The sequence below is a fragment of the Bufo bufo genome, chromosome 8 (genome assembly GCF_905171765.1).
Source record: "Bufo bufo chromosome 8, aBufBuf1.1, whole genome shotgun sequence".
Classification (NCBI taxonomy): Eukaryota; Metazoa; Chordata; class Amphibia; order Anura; family Bufonidae; genus Bufo; species Bufo bufo.
In genome coordinates, this window is record NC_053396.1 from 185,265,881 (window position 1) to 185,288,677 (window position 22,797).

Consider the following 22,797-nt stretch of genomic DNA (forward strand, 5'->3'; position numbering starts at 1 on the left):
CGAGAGCGGGTATGGTAATTCAGGTTCAGTAACCGATACCCAGGCGGCTCTCTCAATCTGGTATACGGAGAGTTAGGGATCCAAACATCATACACCTGTTCCCTATGCTATAACAATTATTAGTGTAGCTCCTATACCTTCACAGGTGTATGTAGTGAAACAATTTGTGTGGAGGGACAGAGTTACCGTCCGTAACACTTGTTACTATTTCACCCCTCTCACCTGCTACAGCAGAAAGCGGGCAACCAGGTGCCGAAGTGTTGTTAGTAATAGGAGAGAACTGAGTTAGTCCAGGTACATCCAGTCTTTGAGTAGACTGATACTTGCGTTTTAGGAGCTCTCCTAGAAGGTCCAAGTATCCCGGCGTGGTGATCCTGTAGCAATGAGGGTCCCAGCAGGTTGTGGTTCAGCTCTGTATCACGGAGGTGAGGCTACCTTAGCAGCATACACGGCGTGCACTCCAAATTAGTGGAACGCCGTGTATAGGTGCCTTGGCGCATATATCGGGTTGCAGTGATTGTGAGGGAGGAGCCGATAACGTCATCGCGCACGTCGCGCGCTGACATCATCGCGCACGTTGCGTTCCATCCTGGAACGCAACCGCCGCTGTGAACATCGGAGCTGATCGTGTGCTCCAGATTAACCAACCCCTTGATCCCTTACAGTACCCCCCTCCTAAGGGAACCCCTCCGGGGTACCCCAGAAGGGGAGGGCCGGTCGGGGAACCTGCGGTGGATCTCCTTCTGCAGTTTTGGAGCGTGGACAACGTCGGCCACCTCCCAGGAATCATGTTGGGGACCGTAACCCTTCCATCGTATAAGGTACTGAAGTCTCCCCGCCCTCTTTCTTGAATCCAACAGCTCCTCAACTTCGAACTCTTCCTCACCTTGGACTATGACCGGAGGTGACGGGACAGGGTTCCTGTCTGGAAAAGGGTTAGGACGAACAGGCTTCAGCAGGGAAACGTGAAAAGTGGGGTGTATCTGAAATCGAGGAGGTAGGATGAGTTTCATGGTGTTAGGGTTGATGACCTTCTCAATACGGAATGGTCCGATGAACTGTTTCCCCAATTTTTTAGAGGGAGTACCCAAGCGGAGGTTTTTGGTGGACAGCCAGACAGAGTCCCCTATTTGATAAGGGGGATTCGGCCTTCTGTGTCGATCATAATAAATTTTTTGACGTTCTCTAGCTCGGATAAGATTTTCTTTAAGTTCCTTGAGGGTCTTCTGCAAAGTGGAGAAGTAATCCTCAGTAGCTGGCACATTAGTAAGTACACTCATCGGAGTGATAGGAGAAGGGTGAAACCCGTAATTCGAAAAGAATGGAGAATAGAGGGTAGAGGTACTTTTGGAGTTGTTATAGGAAAATTCTGCAAGGGGAAGTAAGGTCTCCCAGTCGTCCTGGAGATAAGAGCAGTGGCAGCGGAGGTACTGCTCGAGGCATTGGTTTACTCTCTCGGTTTGTCCATTTGTCTGTGGGTGGTATGCCGTGGACAACCGATGGTCTATCTGGAGTTTCCCACATAAAGCCTTCCAAAACTTGGAGGTAAATTGTGACCCCCTATCCGAAATCAGTTTTGTAGGCACACCATGTAGACGGACTATGTTTGTGACAAAGACCTCAGCAGTCTCCATTGAGGATGGTAACTTCTTCAGAGCCACGAAATGAGCCATCTTTGTTAGAAGGTCAACAACAACAAGTATTGTATTATGACCATGTGAAGGGGGAAGATCAACAATAAAATCCATTGATACCCACTCCCAGGGTCTGGAGGGTATCGGGAGGTTTATTAGTAACCCGTAAGGTCGCTTACGGTCATGTTTGCAAGTGGCACAAATCTCGCATGAGGCGACGTAGTCCTGAATTTCCTGTATCATGTTGGGCCACCAGTAGTATCTGCGGACTAAATCAACGGTTTTGGAGGTGCCCGGATGCCCCGACATGGGAGTATCATGGTGTAGTTGAATTACTTGTGTTGTGAGTCTTGGTGGTATGTATAGGAGATTCTCCTTATAGTAGAAGCCCTCCTCATCCCTGCGGAGTCCTAAAGGACGATCCTCTTCGTTTAGTTTTAAGTTGTCCTTAAGTCTTTGATGTAGAGTTACAGAAGCGATAATTTTTTCGGGTGGAATGACCCAAGAAGGAAAATCTGCTCCTGGATTGGGTTCATTCAACCGAGAAAGCGCGTCTGCTTTTCCGTTTTTTGAGCCTGGTCTATATGTGATTTGGAAATCGAACCGGTCGAAGAAAAAACTCCACCTTACTTGACGAGAGGATAATGTCTTACCGGTCTTTAGGTATTGGAGGTTGCGGTGATCTGAATAAATAGTGATTGGGTGTTTTGAGCCTTCCAAGATATGTCTCCAATTTTCCAACGCGTTTTTTATTGCCAGAAGTTCCTTTTCCCCTATGGGGTAGTTGACCTCGGCCGGATTTAGTGTCCGGGAGAAAAACCCCACCGGGTGTAAGAGTGTCATTAACGATGAGCGTTGAGATAAGACAGCACCTACAGCATTTTGGGATGCATCCACTTCGAGGACGTACAAGTTGTTAGGGTCCGGTATGGTGAGAATGGGGGCGGACGTGAACCTGTGCTTTAGTAGTTGGAATGCTTCCTGAGCTTCTTGATTCCATTTGAATCTCGTATTGATGCTTGTAAGACTGGTAAGCGGTTTCGTAGTAGCGGAATAATTCTTGATGAATTTCCTATAGAAATTAGCGAACCCCAAAAACCTTTGGAGTGCCTTCCTAGAACCCGGACTGGGCCAATTTTGTATACATTTAATCTTGGACTGGTCCATCTGAATTCCTTCGGGGGAGATGATATACCCCAAGAACGGTAAGGTGGTCGTTTCAAATACGCATTTCTCCAATTTTGCGTACAAGCAGTGGGCTCTTAAACGTGCTAGTACCCAACGGACATGTCTTCGGTGGTCCTGGATGTTATCTGAATAAACCAATATGTCATCCAGATAGACAATGACACAAACATCCAGTAGATCACGGAAAATGTCATTTATGAAATTTTGGAATGTTGCAGGAGCATTGCATAGACCGAACGGCATCACTTGGTACTCAAAAAGTCCATAGCGGGTGCGAAAAGCGGTCTTCCACTCGTCTCCTTTTCTGATCCTTATCAAGTTGTAAGCTCCTCTGAGGTCCAGTTTGGTATAGACAGTGGCAGTGCTGAGGCGTTCAATCAGCTCATTAATGAGAGGCAATGGGTACCTGTTTTTTACCGTCACTTTGTTTAGAGCCCTATAATCGATGATAGGACGGAGGCTGGAATCCTTGTTCCGAACGAAGAACATTCCCGAACCTGCGGGTGAGGTAGAGGGGCTAATGAACCCCTTTTTCAGGTTTTCCTCTAGATACTGTTTGAGATGGTCCAACTCAGGTTTCGCCAATGGATAAATCCTCCCTGTGGGTATTTCACTACCTGGAAGGAGGTCTATGGGACAGTCATATATTCTGTGAGGCGGCAGTGTCTCAGCATTCTTAGAGCTGAACACGTCGGAGAAGTCCTGGTAGAGGTCTGGTATCTGGGTGCCCCCAACCGTTAATATGGGGTTTGTAGGATAGCAAGTCTCCTGGCAATACCCCGAGTCTAACCTTACCTTCCCTTGGTCCCATAGAAGTGTTGGTCTATGAAGTTTTAACCATGGTAGACCTAGTATGATAGGGAATAAAGGGGAAGATATAATGTCAAAAGACATGAATTCAGTGTGATTGTTTTCACACGTCACCATTATTGGTGGGGTTTGGGATTGAACTGGGCCTGAGGCCGAAGTAGTACCATCAATAAAACTCACGGACATCGGGGAGTTCTTTTTAATCAATGGAATTTTATTTCGCTTGATCAACAGCGTATCGATAAAATTTCCACAGGAACCTGTATCCACCATTGCGTCAACGGTAAGTCGACTTTGGTCCCACTGTAGAGTAAGAGAGGTGTATAAGTAACCCGGGGTTCTGATCGGGGGAACAACGATTTTACAACGATTGTGTTGCTTACCTTCGGACTTTTTCCGTATAGCCGGGCAGTCATCTACCCCATGGGCTTCGGAAGAGCAATAAAGGCAGAGATTCAAGTTACGTCTTCTGGTTTTCTCTCTCTCTGTTAGAGGACCCCTAAGGGCACCTATCTCCATGTTCTCTTCAGGGGGGTGCATCTGGGTTGGTCTACTGGGAGGTACGTATCCAATGCACCGCTCAACTCTACGTTCACGTAGACGTCTGTCGAGGATGGTGACACGTTGCATTAATTCATCGAGGGTGAGAGGCATGTCTCCTCTTGCCAATTCGTCCTTCAATGCTTCGGAGAGGCCGAGACGGAACTGGTTTCTGAGACTAATATCGTTCCACTCGGTCTCCCGAGCCCACCGTGTATATTCGGCAATAAAGTCCTCAACCGGCCGTCTGCCTTGTTTTATGCTCCTGATGGCAGATTCCGCCGTCTGCTGCTTGCTGTGGTCTTCATACAAGAGAGCCATGATGGTGAGAAATTGGTGGTAGTTGTCTAGGACGGGGTCCTGCCTTTCCAAGTAGGTATTTGCCCACGCTCTAGCCTCACCCCTAAGGAAGGAGATCATTGTAAGGACCTTTATCCGGTCTGTAGGGTACGTCCTAGGACGAAGTTCAAACATTAAATTTGAAGCGTTTATGAAATCACGGAACTGTTTACGATCCCCTGAGAATAGTTCCGGCGGACTGACCATAGGTTCGGGCCCCTCCCTTGGGGGGTTTGTGTTCTGTGCGACAAGGTCTCGCAAAGTCTGGTTCTCCAGTTGCAGGTTCAGAACATCCTCTGAGAGGTTCTCAACCCTCTGTGAGAGAGTGACCATGTGTCTCGCTAACTCCGCTGGATCCATTTGGGTTCCACTAATATGTAATGCACCTAACTGGTTGGCGAGGATCTCAACTGCGGAGACGTTTTGCATTAACCAATACCCAGCCCAGAACGAGAGCGGGTATGGTAATTCAGGTTAAGTGACGGATACCCAGGCGGCTCTCTCAATCTGGTATACGGAGAGTTAGGGATCCAAACATCATACACCTGTTCCCTATGCTATAACAATTATTAGTGTAGCTCCTATACCTTCACAGGTGTATGTAGTGAAACAATTTGTGTGGAGGGACAGAGTTACCGTCCGTAACACTTGTTACTATTTCACCCCTCTCACCTGCTACAGCAGAAAGCGGGCAACCAGGTGCCGAAGTGTTGTTAGTAATAGGAGAGAACTGAGTTAGTCCAGGTACATCCAGTCTTTGAGTAGACTGATACTTGCGTTTTAGGAGCTCTCCTAGAAGGTCCAAGTATCCCGGCGTGGTGATCCTGTAGCAATGAGGGTCCCAGCAGGTTGTGGTTCAGCTCTGTGTCACGGAGGTGAGGCTACCTTAGCAGCATACACGGCGTGCACTCCAAATTAGTGGAACGCCGTGTATAGGTGCCTTGGCGCATATATCGGGTTGCAGTGATTGTGAGGGAGGAGCCGATAACGTCATCGCGCACGTCGCGCGCTGACGTCATCGCGCACGTTGCGTTCCATCCTGGAACGCAACCGCCGCTGTGAACATCGGAGCTGATCGTGTGCTCCAGATTAACCAACCCCTTGATCCCTTACACTGTATTACACCTTTGCCACATCCAGAAAAGAGGGCGTATGGAGGTGTCTATACACTTGCTGGGTTTGGGACCAACTGCTGATCACTTGCAAACTCATTTGCGTATTGCATCCAAGTTTACTTTTTTTCAGTTGGACCTCCATCGAGGGAGTCATGCTTCTCCTTACTTTAATAGGGAGCAAGATATTGACAAGCTAACCTTGGATTACTACAAAACCAACACAAGTGGCTTCGATCAAATCTGCTTGATGGATAGGTGCTCAGAGCTAAAGAATTCTTAGAGTTGAAACCATAGTTATCACTTCAGACTGGTACTGTGATACACTGGTAAAATATATATTCAAATATGGTGAGGGGTGAGCTTGGAATACCAGATAGAATGTACAACAATTAGAAGAATGTAAAATTAAAGAAACCTCCTAAAAGTCATACAAAGCCATTATTAATAATATAATGTACCAATTAATACAAATAATACAAAGATAGAATCATGCCCTAGCTATAGTCCAGTTATTCTCCAGTATATGTGCACATGATGATTATCTTCCAAGCCCTCAAAGTAAAAACAGAAAATAAAAGTAAAAAAAAATAAAAAAATCTGCATCCAGGAACCTAATTGCTGCATTACTTTATCCAGTGTACGAAGGTACTATATTCACGTGAAACAATAAATGTAATGTATGTATGCTTGTTGGTTTGTAGCTTCCTTTCTGGATGTGGATTTTTTTTATTTTTTTTTTATTTTGTGTTTTTACCTTGAGGGTTCAGGACAGGAGAGACAGGACGCCAGCACGGCATGTGTTTTCTCTTTATACAGCTGATCGGTGGGGGTATCAGGTGTTGGACCCCAGCTGATATTGATGACCTATCCTAAGGATAAGTCATCATCATCAATATGAAGAGCCTGAAAACCTCTTTAATCATGGCTTTGTATATTTTTTAGGTGGTTTATTTACTGTAATCAATAAATAACATGTATTGTTCAATTTTTCTAATTGTAGATTCCAGTGTCACCATCCACCATATTTCAATACATATTCTGCCAGTGTATGAGTGTGCCAGTCTAATGTGATTAGCACACCTTTGAACTAGCACATTATGAAATGCTGTATTTTAGCTTCTATGACACTGTACAGCATCAAAGGGGCTAAAACACAGCCTCAAATACTTCAAATAGTCATGGCAATAATTGGTAACAATTTCGATTTTTGCTATGGTTTGTCAGTGTATAGTTACAGTGGTGCTTAAAAGTTTTTGAAATCTTCAGAATTTTTAGAAATTTCTACATAAATGTGACCTTAGATATTCACACAAGTCCTAAAAGTAGGTAAAGATAACCATATCAAACAAATAGGTCAAAAATATAAGCCTGGTCATTTACTTATTGAGGAAAATTATCAACATCACATGTCTGTGAGTGGCAAAAGTATGTGAACCTTTACTTTCAGTATCTTGTTGTGACCCCCTTGTGCAGAAAGAACTGCAACTAAATGTTTTTGTTCAAAACGGCTTAAACTTCAGGTCCTTTCATTACATTTCCATTGGATTAAATTCAAGATTTCTGAGGGATTCACAAACTTTCAAGCACCGCTGTAGATATATCTCAAAATGCTATACTTGATGCATAGTGCTACTAGTAACACAATATAAGCAATGACTGATACTGATTAAAAGATTGGAATGACATAATATTCAGTAAAAAATGAAAAAAAATCAAGAGGTTGTCCAGTTTTGGAGCTAACAGCCCCTATGCTATGGACTTGCGCCAGGTAAAATAAAAAAGAAGACTTGCCTGCCCACATTTTGACTGCTGCTCCATTCCCAGCTGCTTAGAGTCCCCACTGGACCAGTAAGCGGCTGAGTCCAGAGACAGCTACAGCTAATAACAAGCCTATAGTTACAATACAATTACTGCTGTGATGTAGCATTCAAGGACCACTGAAACCTGTGATTGGCTGAAGTGGTCACGAGACCCAGCTGCTTCCTGGTCTAGTTGGGACTGGAAGCGACCAGGAACAGAGCAGCAGCCGGGCCACGGATAGGTGAGTCTTCCTTTTTATGTTCAGGTGAACAGGTCCATAACATATGGGTTGTCAGCTCCGAGGTCGGATATGTATTTACCTTTTTATATAGCATTGCTAGTCTATAATGATTACACTATACTATGATTTGGTCATGTTGGATAGTGGGTATATAAATACAGTACCTTTTTGTAATTTGATCTCTGCTATGAGAAAATGGGCTTCTTCTTGGATCCTTTCTTCAATGGATTTCTTTCCCATGCCAAAATTTCTTAAGGTTGTAAGGGAAAATCTGCGCAAATCCTTCCATCTACTCCCATTGGAAAAAACGACCCCTGAAAAATGCACAAACAGAAAAAAAAACAAAAAAAAAAACAATGTGTGTACAGGTGAAAAAAAAAAAGTGAATATCGTGCAAATATATACTAGCAATATAGACCATTTATTTCAGTAATGCAAATTAAAAAGAATTGCATTAATGCAGCTTAAAATTAGAATTTTGGGAAAAGGTTCAATATTCTAGGCTCACACTCTAGTCAGCAAATTAATCCATATCCCCTGAGCAAAGGGTACCTCAAAATTGTGACTTTGGGGTTTCTTAAACTGTAAGCCATAATTATCCAAATTATAACAAATAAAGGCTTGAAATATCTCGCTTTGCATATAATGAGTCTATCTCATATGTTAGTTTCACATTTTAAGTTGTATTACTGAAATAAATGAACTTTGCACAATATTCTAATTTTTCGGGTTTCACCTGTATATTTTACTGAGTGTAAAACAAGTAATAGTATAGAATATAGACAACTTTACCATATCCTTTCATAAATTGATCAATGGTGGGAAGTCTTCCCCGACCCGCAAATTCCTCTGCACGGTCAATTAATGCTTCTTTGACAGTGTCGTAACCAGACAAGACAACTATAGGATAATGTCCAAAATACACAGTGTATATTGAGCCATATTTCTCTTTAAACTGTAGGAAAGTATAAAATATGAAAATATTAAAACATAATATCCATTATACAGTGCATTGCTATATAAGGATATCTCTCATCATTATAATACCAATGTCAGCCCAAGAGTCCTGCCTTCATCCACCAGACAATTCTATAACCATATCAACTCTCATTTCAGGCATGATCCATATCACCAACTTTGACACCACAGTACTGGAGTAGCACCCAGTGGCTACTGCCACAATAATGGGTCTAAAGGTCAACCCAAAGAAAGCCCCATTTGGAGCCAATCGCTTTCTACTAGGGTAACCCATTAGATCTTCTTTGTATTAAAAAAGGTAGCCTGCTCTCAAGCTATTCCCCTTAACTTTTTTATATTTACATCTCTGGACCTGTGGGGGGGGGGGGGGGTCTTTTTTGTGGGGAGATCTGTACTTTTCATTGATACCACTTTGGGATGACTTTTTGATCACTTTTTATTCATTTTTTTGTGAGAGTTGGCCATTTAGAATTTGTTTCCATTAACGCTGTATGGGATAAATATTTTTATATTTTAATAGTATGGACATTTTCAGATGCGGCAATGCCAATTTAAAAAAAATATATATATATTTCTTTTAATTTTAGGTAAAGGGTGTAGTTTGAACTTTTTTATTTTTTAAAACTTTTTTCTCCTTGTTTTGTCACCCTAGGTGACTATAACAAGCAAACATTGGATTACCACTTGTATTCTGAAATATTTATAGAGTGCAGCATTCAGTGTATTCCAATGCAGTGCTGCTACCTGCAAGCCTGTATTAGAATTATTCAATAAAATACATCCCCTTCTCCAGCACTTCTGTAAAAAATATCTTCTTTATTAAGTTATGATTAAAAACACCTTGCACGATAGCAATCAGTAGCCAAAATATTTCAGACTCAGGAAGTTTATTCCTTACTCATGGCATTAGCAAAAACTAAAGATAGCCCGTTTCCAGTCCAGGATTGTCTCCTTGCCCTCAGGTATCTAGTTTGGGGACTAAGAGACCAAGGTGAGATGACCATAAATGTTTCTTTTGAAGTTGTTCTGTAATGGAATATACCAGTGATAGGTATTGGAGCCTTAATCAGGCTCCAGGCTATCCCTTCTATGTAACAGCTTCCCCAGTCTCAGCTGGGGGGAGTCTGTTACTGGAACAGGAGAATCACAGACATTAGTCTCAAGATTTTGCTGTTTGAAACAGCAGAAACCTAGTGGCTATGGCGCCCATTTTTCTAACAAGCGGATGCCATCTCAAAAATGTTGATGTCTGTTGTACATGTACGGTGCTGATCGTCAAGTGGTGGAGGTTAATTTTGCATCAGAATATTGTGCCTGCTCCATTTTTTATTTGTGTCAAATTTCCAATTTGGTTTGGTAAACGTAATCTAAATCTGTGATGTTGTTTTATAAAGTGGTGAAAGGAAGATGAAACAATGCGCCCAAAGAAAAAAAGAAGTCACTATTTGCTGCACATAGCACCACAGGTCTCTAAACTATTACAGAATATTACACCATATTCTAAATCCTCTTGGAGCTGGAATAATTTTTATTCAAAACATCTGTAGAATTTATGTACAGTATGTGGGCTGCTGGACCATTGCAGTAAATTAGTAGATTTCATGTGGTATTTTCACCAAAGCATTGTTTTTAGTTGGCATGCAGACCATTGGAGCACGTTTTACACTGGTGCCTGTATATAAAATGTCTTGCTCTACACCACAGCATTGTGAACAGTTTGTATATGTTATATACCTGTGCCTACACTGCTGCTGTGAACAGTGAGTACATACTGTATAACTGTGTCTACACTGTTGATGTGAACATTAGTGATTGACGAACATCGGCCGGGACGGTTCACGAACGCGATTGCGATCAAATGTTTGTGAACCGCAAGTCCACTTTAATGGCAGGCGAACCTGAAAAATATTTAGCTCATATTTGCAGCTACTAAATACTTAGTAGAAGTGCACAAATAGTCCCACACGTGGACAGTGACATACTAAAGGGAGATCAATGACCAACATTCCAACAAAAATTAGGCATTCACCTGACATAAAAGAATTTCTGATTATGTGGCTTGAGGTACATTGTGCGGTCAATGGATAAAAATTGTACTGTAGTCCACTGGACTACAGGCCCCAAACATTAGGCATTCACCAGACAGAAAAGTTTAAGTGATTATGTGGTCGGAGGTATATTACATGGTCTATGGATATCAATTTTGCTGCAGGCCAGTACAAATACAGGTCAAATACATATGTTTAAAAGAACTAAAAATATAAAATTGGATTAAAAGCAAAAACCACAAATGATATTAGTTGAAATTCGATAACACGTGTTCGTCACTGGTGTTGAATTCCTTTGAGGCCCCAACAATTATTCATTCACCGTACAGAAAAGAACAAGTAAGTATGTGGCTGGAGGTAGATTACACGGTCATTGGATATCAATTTTACAGCGGGCCAGTGGACTACAGGTACCAGAAATTATGCCTTCACCTTATAGAAAAGAACAAGTATGTGGCTGGAGGTAGATTATACGGTCATTGGATATCAATTTTACGGCAGGCCAGTGGACTACAGGCCCCAAAAACTATGCATTCAGCGTACAGAAAAGAACAAGTAAGTATGTGGCTGGAGGTAGATTACACAGTCATTGGATATCAATTTTACAGCAGGCCAGTGGACTACAGACTGCAAAAAGTATGCATTCAGCGTACAGAAAAGAACAAGTAAGTATGTGGCTGGATGTAGATTACACGGTCATTGGATATCTATTTTACAGCAGGCCAGTGGACTACAGGCCCCAAAAATTATGCATTCAACGTACAGAAAAGTACAAGTAAGTATGTGGCTGGAGGTAGATTACATGGTCATTGGAAATCAATTTTACAGCAGGCCAGTGGACTACAGGCCCCAAAAATTATGCATTCAGCGTACAGAAACGATCAAGTGATTATGTGGCTGGAGGACTATTAGACGGTCAATGGACATCAATTTTACTGAAGGCCAGTACAAATATAGGTCAAATACATATATTTTTAAATGAACTATAAAAATATAAAATTGGATCAAAAACATGGCTAACAAAAATCCCCCCTCTTGAAAAAAACCCTAATGATAACAGTTGAAACAAGTGGTTTTCACAGGTGTTGAATTCCTCCGAGGCCAAAAACATTAGGCATTCAACGGACAGAAAATGTATTTTATTCCGCTGTATTTACCTAAGACAGGGAACATTGTTCGTTCTGGGTGGTGGCGGATATTTGTGGGATGTCATGAGGAAATTCAATTCAACGTGTTCGTCACATGTGTTGAATTCCTCCGAGATCCATGCCTAATTCATTTTTAGAAATCTGAGGTAGTCGTGAGCTAGGCAAGTGCGCTTAACGGTCACGATCCCCCTTGATGTGCTGAACGTCCTTTCAGACAGGACACTGGATAAGGGGCAAGCCAAGAGTTCCATGGCAAATTGTGCCAGCTCTGGCCACAGGTCAAGCCTGCACACCCAGTTGTTAAGGGGTTCCTTGCTTCTCAGAGCGTCCACATCGACCGTTAACCCGATGTAGTTGGACACCTGTCGGTCTAGGCGTTCCCTGAGGTGTTCCCAGAGGGTGGCTGTCGATGGGTAATGATCTCATATCCGAAGTGACCAACACATCTTCAAACTGCCCTCTTCTTGCATGCGCTGTTGGATTGGTACCCACAACTGTTTCTCGAATGCATCTTTTCTCGAAGCAAGGCCTGGAAGTGCTGCTGTCGGGATTCGAACCCGTGACCAGCCACATCCCAGCCCTGCTTACTAGGCTACCGTCCTCTCTGGACATTCCTCCCTGAAGCCTATTAGTTAACCTCAGTCTTGCCAAGCCTTGCTCGTTACCCTTGATTCCCCACACCTGGTACTTCCCTATATAAGTCCAGCCCCTTGCACTCCAGTTTGCCGATTATTGAGCTCCTGAGTAGAGTTGAGCGAACACCTGGATGTTCGGGTTCGAGAAGTTCGGCCGAACTTCCCGTAAATGTTCGGGTTCGGAATCCGAACCCGATCCGAACTTCGTCCCGAACCCGAACCCAAACCCCATTGAAGTCAATGGGGACCCGAACTTTTGAGCACTAAAAAGGCTGTAAAACAGCCCAGGAAAGAGCTAGAGGGCTGCAAAGGGCAGCAACATGTAGGTAAATCCCCTGCAAACAAATGTGGAAAGGGAAATGAATTAAAATAAAAATTAAAAAAATAAAAATGAACCAATATCAATTGGACAGAGGTCCCATAGAAGAGAATCTGGCTTTACGTCAGCAGAGAATCAGTCTCTTCATGCCATAGCAAAGAATCTGGCTTCATGTCAGCAGAGAATCAGTCTCTTCATGCCATAGCAGAGAATCTGGCTTCATGTCATAGCAGAGAATCAGGCTTCACGTCACCCACCACTGGAACAGGCCACTGTCACAAATTTAGGCCCCGGCACCCAGGCAGAGGAGAGAGGTCCCGTAACAGAGAATCTGGCCTGATGTCAGCACAGAATCTGTCTTCATGTCATAGCAGAGAATCAGGCTTCACGTCACCCACCACTGGAACAGGCCACTGTCACACATTTAGGCCCCGGCACCCAGACAGAGGAGAGCGGTCCCGTAAGAGAGAATCTGGCCTTATGTCAGCGCAGAATCTGTCTTCATGTCATAGCAGAGAATCAGGCTTCACGTCACCCACCACTGGAACAGGCCACTGTCACACATTTAGGCCCAGGCACCCAGGCAGAGGAGATAGGTCCCGTAACAGAGAATCTGGCCTTATGTCAGCGCAGAATCTGTCTTCATGTCATAGCAGAGAATCAGGCTTCACGTCACCCACCACTGGAACAGGCCACTGTCACACATTTAGGCCCCGGCACCCAGACAGAGGAGAGCGGTCCCGTAACAGAGAATCTGGCCTTATGTCAGCGCAGAATCTGTCTTCATGTCATAGCAGAGAATCAGGCTTCACGTCACCCACCACTGGAACAGGCCACTGTCACACATTTAGGCCCAGGCACCCAGGCAGAGGAGAGAGGTCCCGTAACAGAGAATCTGGCCTTATGTCAGCGCAGAATCTGTCTTCATGTCATAGCAGAGAATCAGGCTTCACGTCACCCACCACTGGAACAGGCCACTGTCACACATTTAGGCCCAGGCACCCAGGCAGAGGAGAGAGGTCCCATAACAGAGAATCTGGCCTTATGTCAGCGCAGAATCAGTCTTCATGTCATAGCAGAGAATCAGGCTTCACGTCACCCACCACTGGAACAGGCCACTGTCACACATTTAGGCCCCGGCACCCAGGCAGAGGAGAGAGGTCCCGTAACAGAGAATCTGGCCTTATGTCAGCGCAGAATCTGTATTCATGTCATAGCAGAGAATCAGGCTTCACGTCACCCACCACTGGAACAGGCCACTGTCACACATTTAGTCCCCGGCACCCAGACAGAGGAGAGAGGTCCTGTAACAGAGAATCTGGCCTTATGTCAGCGCAGAATCTGTCTTTATGTCATAGCAGAGAATCAGGCTTCACGTCACCCACCACTTGAACAGGCCACTGTCACACATTTAGGCCCCGGCACCCAGACAGCAGAGAGCGGTCCCGTAACAGAGAATCTGGCCTTTTGTCAGCGCAGAATCTGTCTTCATGTCATAGCAGAGAATCAGGCTTCACGTCACCCACCACTGGAACAGGCCACTGTCACACATTTAGGCCCAGGCACCTAGGCAGAGGAGAGAGGTCCCGTAACAGAGAATCTGGCCTTATGTCAGCGCAGAATCTGTCTTCATGTCATAGCAGAGAATCAGGCTTCACGTCACCCACCACTGGAACAGGCCACTGTCACACATTTAGGCCCAGGCACACAGGCAGAGGAGAGAGGTCATGTAACAGAGAATCTGGCCTTATGTCAGTGCAGAATCTGTCTTCATGTCATAGCAGAGAATCAGGCTTCACGTCACCCACCACTGGAACAGGCCACTGTCACACATTTAGGCCCAGGCACCCAGGCAGAGGAGAGAGGTCCCGTAACAGAGAATCTGGCCTTATGTCAGCGCAGAATCTGTATTCATGTCATAGCAGAGAATCAGGCTTCACGTCACCCACCACTGGAACAGGCCACTGTCACATATTTAGGCCCAGGCACCCAGGCAGAGGAGAGCGGTCCCGTAACAGAGAATCTGGCCTTATGTCAGCGCAGAATCTGTCTTCATGTCATAGCAGAGAATCAGGCTTCACGTCACCCACAACTGGAACAGGCCACTGTCACACATTTAGGCCCAGGCACCCAGGCAGAGGAGAGAGGTCCCGTAACAGAGAATCTGGCCTTATGTCAGGGCAGAATCTGTTTTCATGTCATAGCAGAGAATCAGGCTTCACGCCACCCACCACTGGAAAAGGCCACTGTCACACATTTAGGCCCAGGCACCCAGGCAGAGGAGAGAGGTCCCATAACAGAGAATCAGGCCTTATGTCAGCGCAGAATCTGTATTCATGTCATAGCAGAGAAACAGGCTTCACGTCACCCACCACTGGAACAGGCCACTGTCACACATTTAGGCCCCGGCACCCAGGCAGAGGAGAGAGGTCCCGTAACAGAGAATCTGGCCTTATGTCGGCGCAGAATCTGTATTCATGTCATAGCAGAGAATCAGGCTTCACGTCACCCACCACTGGAACAGGCCACTGTCACACATTTAGGCCCCGGCACCCAGACAGCGGAGAGCGGTCCCGTAACAGAGAATCTGGCCTTATGTCAGCGCAGAATCTGTCTTCATGTCATAGCAGAGAATCAGGCTTCACGTCACCCACCACTGGAACAGGCCACTGTCACACATTTAGGCCCAGGCACCCAGGCAGAGGAGAGAGGTCCCGTAACAGAGAATCTGGCCTTATGTCAGCGCAGAATCTGTCTTCATGTCATAGCAGAGAATCAGGCTTCACGTCACCCACCACTGGAACAGGCCACTGTCACACATTTAGGCCCAGGCACCCAGGCAGAGGAGAGAGGTCATGTAACAGAGAATCTGGCCTTATGTCAGTGCAGAATCTGTCTTCATGTCATAGCAGAGAATCAGGCTTCACGTCACCCACCACTGGAACAGGCCACTGTCACACATTTAGGCCCAGGCACAAAGGCAGAGGAGAGAGGTCCCGTAACAGAGAATCTGGCCTTATGTCAGCGCAGAATCTGTATTCATGTCATAGCAGAGAATCAGGCTTCACGTCACCCACCACTGGAACAGGCCACTGTCACATATTTAGGCCCAGGCACCCAGGCAGAGGAGAGTGGTCCCGTAACAGAGAATCTGGCCTTATGTCAGCGCAGAATCTGTCTTCATGTCATAGCAGAGAATCAGGCTTCACGTCACCCACCACTGGAACAGGCCACTGTCACACATTTAGGCCCAGGCACCCAGGCAGAGGAGAGAGGTCCCGTAACAGAGAATCTGGCCTTATGTCAGCGCAGAATCTGTCTTCATGTCATAGCAGAGAATCAGGCTTCACTCCACCCACCACTGGAACAGGCCACTGTCACACATTTAGGCCCAGGCACCCAGGCAGAGGAGAGAGGTCCCATAACAGAGAATCTGGCCTTATGTCAGCGCAGAATCTGTATTCATGTCATAGCAGAGAATCAGGCTTCACGTCACCCACCACTGGAACAGACCACTGTCACACATTTAGGCCCCGGCACCCAGGCAGAGGAGAGAGGTCCCGTAACAGAGAATCTGGCCTTATGTCAGCGCAGAATCTGTATTCATGTCATAGCAGAGAATCAGGCTTCACGTCACCCACCACTGGAACAGGCCACTGTCACACATTTAGTCCCCGGCACCCAGACAGAGGAGAGAGGTCCTGTAACAGAGAATCTGGCCTTATGTCAGCGCAGAATCTGTCTTTATGTCATAGCAGAGAATCAGGCTTCACGTCACCCACCAATGGAACAGGCCACTGTCACACATTTAGGCCCAGGCACCCAGGCAGAGGAGAGAGGTCCCGTAACAGAGAATCTGGCCTTATGTCAGCGCAGAATCTGTATTCATGCCATAGCAGAGAATCAGGCTTCACGTCACCCACCACTGGAACAGGCCACTGTCACACATTTAGGCCCAGGCACCCAGGCAGAGGAGAGAGGTCCCGTAACAGAGAATCTGGCCTTATGTCAGCGCAGAATCTGTATTCATGTCATAGCAGAGAATCAGGCTTCACGTCACCCACCACTGGAACAGGCCACTGTCACACATTTAGGCCCCGGCACCCAGACAGCGGAGAGCGGTCCCGTAACAGAGAATCTGGCCTTATGTCAGCGCAGAATCTGTCTTCATGTCATAGCAGAGAATCAGGCTTCACGTCACCCACCACTGGAACAGGCCACTGTCACACATTTAGGCCCAGGCACCCAGGCAGAGGAGAGAGGTCCCGTAACAGAGAATCTGGCCTTATGTCAGCGCAGAATCTGTCTTCATGTCATAGCAGAGAATCAGGCTTCACGTCACCCACCACTGGAACAGGCCACTGTCACACATTTAGGCCCAGGCACCCAGGCAGAGGAGAGAGGTCCCGTAACAGAGAATCTGGCCTTATGTCAGCGCAGAATCTGTATTCATGTCATAGCAGAGAATCAGGCTTCACGTCACCCACCACTGGAACAGGCCACTGTCACACATTTAGGCCCCGGCACCCAGACAGAGGAGAGCGGTCCCGTAACAGAGAATCTGGCCTTATGTCAGCGCAAAATCTGTCTTCATGTCATAGCAGAGAATCAGGCTTCACGTCACCCACCACTGGAACAGGCCACTGTCACACATTTAGGCCCAGGCACACAGGCAGAGGAGAGAGGTCCCGTAACAGAGAATCTGGCCTTATGTCAGCGCAGAATCTGTTTTCATGTCATAGCAGAGAATCAGGCTTCACGTCACCCACCACTGGAACAGGCCACTGTCACACATTAAGGCCCCGGCACCCAGACAGCGGAGAGCGGTCCCGTAACAGAGAATCTGGCCTTATGTCAGCGCAGAATCTGTCTTCATGTCATAGCAGAGAATCAGGCTTCACGTCACCAACCACTGGAACAGGCCACTGTCACACATTTAGGCCCAGGCACCCAGGCAGAGGAGAGAGGTCCCGTAACAGAGAATCTGGCCTTATGTCAGCGCAGAATCTGTCTTCATGTCATAGCAGAGAATCAGGCTTCACGTCACCCACCACTGGAACAGGCCACTGTCACACATTTAGGCCCAGGCACCCAGGCAGAGGAGAGAGGTCCCGTAACAGAGAATCTGGCCTTATGTCAGCGCAGAATCTGTATTCATGTCATAGCAGAGAATCAGGCTTCACGTCACCCACCACTGGAACAGGCCACTGTCACACATTTAGGCCCCGGCACCCAGACAGAGGAGAGCGGTCCCGTAACAGAGAATCTGGCCTTATGTCAGCGCAGAATCTGTCTTCATGTCTTAGCAGAGAATCAGGCTTCACGTCACCCACCACTGGAACAGGCCACTGTCACACATTTAGGCCCCGGCACCCAGACAGCGGAGAGCGGTCCCGTAACAGAGAACCTGGCCTTATGTCAGCGCAGAATCTGTCTTCATGTCATAGCAGAGAATCAGGCTTCACGTCACCCACCACTGGAACAGGCCACTGTCACACATTTAGGCCCAGGCACCCAGGCAGAGGAGAGAGGTCCCGTAACAGAGAATCTGGCCTTATGTCAGCGCAGAATCTGTCTTCATGTCATAGCAGAGAATCAGGCTTCACGTCACCCACCACTGGAACAGGCCACTGTCACACATTTAGGCCCAGGCACCCAGGCAGAGGAGAGAGGTCCCGTAACAGAGAATCTGGCCTTAAGTCAGCGCAGAATCTGTATTCATGTCATAGCAGAGAATCAGGCTTCACGTCACCCACCACTGGAACAGGCCACTGTCACACATTTAGGCCCCGGCACCCAGACAGAGGAGAGCGGTCCCGTAACAGAGAATCTGGCCTTATGTCAGCGCAGAATCTGTCTTCATGTCATAGCAGAGAATCAGGCTTCACGTCACCCACCACTGGAACAGGCCACTGTCACACATTTAGGCCCAGGCACCCAGGCAGAGGAGAGAGGTCCCGTAACAGAGAATCTGGCCTTATGTCAGCGCAGAATCTGTATTCATGTCATAGCAGAGAATCAGGCTTCACGTCACCCACCACTGGAACAGGCCACTGTCACACATTTAGGCCCCGGCACCCAGACAGAGGAGAGCGGTCCCGTAACAGAGAATCTGGCCTTATGTCAGCGCAGAATCTGTCTTCATGTCATAGCAGAGAATCAGGCTTCACGTCACCCACCACTGGAACAGGCCATTATCACACATTTAGGCCCAGGCACCCAGGCAGAGGAGAGAGGTCCCGTAACAGAGAATCTGGCCTTATGTCAGCGCAGAATCTGATAAACAAAAATGACCCAGGGTATCCCCAGAGCGAGTGAGGAACAGTGCCCACCCAAAATGGCAACAGGGGATACACCTAAAGTATAACTCGGTAAAAGCTCCCGAGTGAAACAGCAGAAACAAATGAAGAGGGAGCTCATAATACCAAAAGTATATAAATTTTATTAAAGCACGTTAAAAATACCAAAAAAAGGAAGTAAGGTAGGTACATAAGATGCCGTGAGGCAAGGTGATGAGAGCGGAGAACAGAAAGAGCGCCACCCTGGGAAGAAAAACACACGGATATAGAGATGGAAAAATGTAGTATATAGTGATATATAACATGGGAATGGAGAATATTGGGTACAGTGCCCAACCCATGAAATGGGTAAATAGATGAAAAAACCATATGACATCAGGTAAAGCAAGGTCAACTCATGCACCCCCACTGGCAACAGATGCAAACGCATAAAGGTGAAAGTATGTTGCATAGAAAGCAAAGTGCAAGTGGACAAAAAATGACCACACAGCCAGCGGGGGGCAATAGAGGACCAAAGCTTACCTGGAAAGACCGTGTGCAGCGAGACCCAGGGTGGCGCTACCCCAACGCGCGTTTCGGCGTGCCTTCGTCAGGGGGTAGCGCCATCACTGTGAACCAGGTTTAAATAGACTCTCTTAGCCAATGAAAGTGAGTACTTACTCGTCCCCAGGTGTACATGTTAGAAAGGCGCGCAGAAATCCTGGTAATCCGCATCCAGCCGCCCCACGGCCGGCGTCCCGCCGACACGCCCACACCATGTGATACAGATCACATGATCGGGTGGCTCTGACGTGAGGACGCACGGGCGTGAGGCGCCGGAGGCGGTACCCAGGATGACGCGCGCACACATGACAGAGGGGGAGGAGAATCAGGAAACCAGAATCTGTATTCATGTCATAGCAGAGAATCAGGCTTCACGTCACCCACCACTGGAACAGGCCACTGTCAAACATTTAGGCCCAGGCACCCAGGCAGAGGAGAGAGGTCCCGTAACAGAGAATCTGGCCTTATGTCAGCGCAGAATCTGTATTCATGTCATAGCAGAGAATCAGGCTTCACGTCACCCTCCACTGGAACAGGCCACTGTCACACATTTAGGCCCAGGCACCCAGGCAGAGGAGAGAGGTCCCGTAACAGAGAATCTGGCCTTATGTCAGCGCAGAATCTGTATTCATGTCATAGCAGAGAATCAGGCTTCACGTCACCCACCACTGGAACAGGCCACTGTCACACATTTAGGCCCAGGCACCCAGGCAGAGGAGAGAGGTCATGTAACAGAGAATTTGGCCTTATGTCAGTGCAGAATCTGTATTCATGTCATAGCAGAGAATCAGGCTTCACGTCACCCACCACTGGAACAGGCCACTGTCACACATTTAGGCCCCGGCACCCAGACAGAGTAGAGGTTCATTCAACTTTGGGTTGCCCCGCAATATAATGGTAAAATGAAATTAAAAATAGTATTGAATGAGGAAGTGCCCTGGAGTAGAATAATATATTGTTAAGGGGAGGTAGTTAATATCTAATCTGCACAAGGGATGGACAGGTCCTGTGGGATCCATGCCTGGTTTATTTTTATGAACGTCAGCTTGTCCACATTGGCTGTAGACAGGCGGCTGCGTTTGTCTGTAATGACGCCCCCTGCCGTGCTGAATACACGTTCAGACAAAACGCTGGCCGCCGGGCAGGCCAGCACCTCCAAGGCATAAAAGGCTAGCTCTGGCCACGTGGACAATTTGGAGACCCAGAAGTTGAATGGGGCCGAACCATCAGTCAGTACGTGGAGGGGTGTGCACAGGTACTGTTCCACCATGTTAGTGAAATGTTGCCTCCTGCTAACACGTTCCGTATCAGGTTGTGGTGCAGTTAGCTGTGGCGTAGTGACAAAACTTTTCCACATCTCTGCCATGCTAACCCTGCCCTCAGAGGAGCTGGCCGTGACACAGCTGCGTTGGCGACCTCTTGCTCCTCCTCTGCCTTCGCCTTGGGCTTCCACTGGTTCCCCTGTGACATTTGGGAATGCTCTCAGTAGCGCGTCTACTAACGTGCGCTTGTAGTCGCGCATCTTCCTATCACGCTCCAATTTTGGACCCGATATATAGACGACGTGTTCGTTGTCTGGAAGGGTGACCCTCATAGCTGCAAACGGTTTGTTTCTGATCTCAATCAGAACCATGTGGGCCTCTCATTCACCTATGAGATGGATCCTGAGTCCATTGTCTTCCTTGATGTGATGGTAACCAAGGTAGGCGACTCCTTGTCTACCAACATTTATCGGAAGAGCACTGCCACAAACTCCCTCCTTCATTGGAGCAGTTACCACCCTGTCCCTTTAAAACGGGGCATACCCAGAGGACAATACCTCAGGGTTAGGAGGAACTGCTCCAATAACACATCTTTTTTCAAGGAGGCTGGTAGTCTGCAGCAGAGACTCCTAGCAAGGGGGTACCCCAAAAGAGTACTTCGGGAGGCATTTCAATGTGCGGTAACCAAACCTCGTACCGAACTCTTGGTTCCAAGATGTAGAACCACTGATGGTCCCCAACCAGCTCGTATCATTGCAAATTATGACACTGCCAATCGTGCAATCAGGGAAGTCCTTAGTAAGTATTGGCCCATACTACATATGGACTCTGACCTATCGGACATCGTGAGCAAGTATCCCTCGGTCTCCTATAGACGAGGCAGGAGCCTTAAGGATCGCCTCGTCCGCAGCCACTTTTCACCACCCACAAAAGGTGGCTGCTGGCTCGACCGGAAACCCATTGGAGTCTTTAAATGCGGGAGATGCAAGGCCTGTCAATACATCTCGACTGCTAAGACAATCATTTGCTCAGTCACGGGTCATTCCTATCAGGTTCGCGATTTTATTAACTGCGTGTCTAAGGGCTTGGTGTATCTCTGCCAGTGCCCTTGTCCAATGGACTACGTGGGTAAAACCATACGTGAGTTCAGGAGAAGAATCCTCGAACACATCAACGATATAATTAAGAAGGAACCAACACCCGTGGCCATCCGCGTTAATGATTGTCATGAGGGCGATCCTTCGGTTCTCCGCTTCACCGTCCTTGAAATAGTGTCCCCCTCTCCACGAGGAGGAGACCTGGATAGACGAATTTTACAAAAGGAGAGCGAATGGATACATAGGTTCCGCTCACAATCTCCACGGGGTCTCAACGAGCGTCTTACATTTTCGTGCTTTCTATGAACTCTTCCCCCGCCTTTTATAGTTTAATTAATCATTCATCACTACTATATTTCACATATTCCCACATTATTAAACTTATCCTGTCTTGCTGTAGTTCTGGCCTCGTACGGGGACTATCCCTGTCATGTCCCGTTCGCAATTGTAGCCATTCGTAAAAATATTAGGTATTCCCTGTCACTTAGCCTGGGTACGGGAAGTACCCGAATGTGATATTTATCATGGTGTGGCCTAGATTTATGCACACCAAAAAAGGCACCTTGTCATCAGTGAGGTGACCAGTTATACAATTACTCTATATATTCCACTCTGTACACTGTTACTTCCCCCTCCCCTGTCCCCACCTCGCCAGTCCCAACGTTTTTTGGCACCACCCTTCAACATGCTGATCGCCGATGCTATTTATTTATTTATTTTTCATAAAGCGTTCTACCCCATAGTGGGTTTATATTCAACTTCATTTTTATTTAATATATCTTGTAACATTCTAATCCCATT

At 46.7% G+C, this 22,797-nt stretch overlaps 1 protein-coding gene across 1 annotated transcript in view; it reads right to left on the reverse strand.

The window, feature by feature from the left end:
* Positions 1 to 22,797, reverse strand: part of LOC120978241 (cytochrome P450 2G1-like) — a 112,841-nt gene that overhangs the window by 55,444 nt on the left and 34,600 nt on the right. The window contains exons 2-3 of the mRNA XM_040406478.1: positions 8,460 to 8,622; positions 7,832 to 7,981 (exon numbers count right to left, since the gene is read on the reverse strand). Of these exons, the coding sequence (XP_040262412.1) occupies positions 7,832 to 7,981; positions 8,460 to 8,622 (313 nt within the window). The remainder of the gene's footprint in view (positions 1 to 7,831; positions 7,982 to 8,459; positions 8,623 to 22,797) is intronic.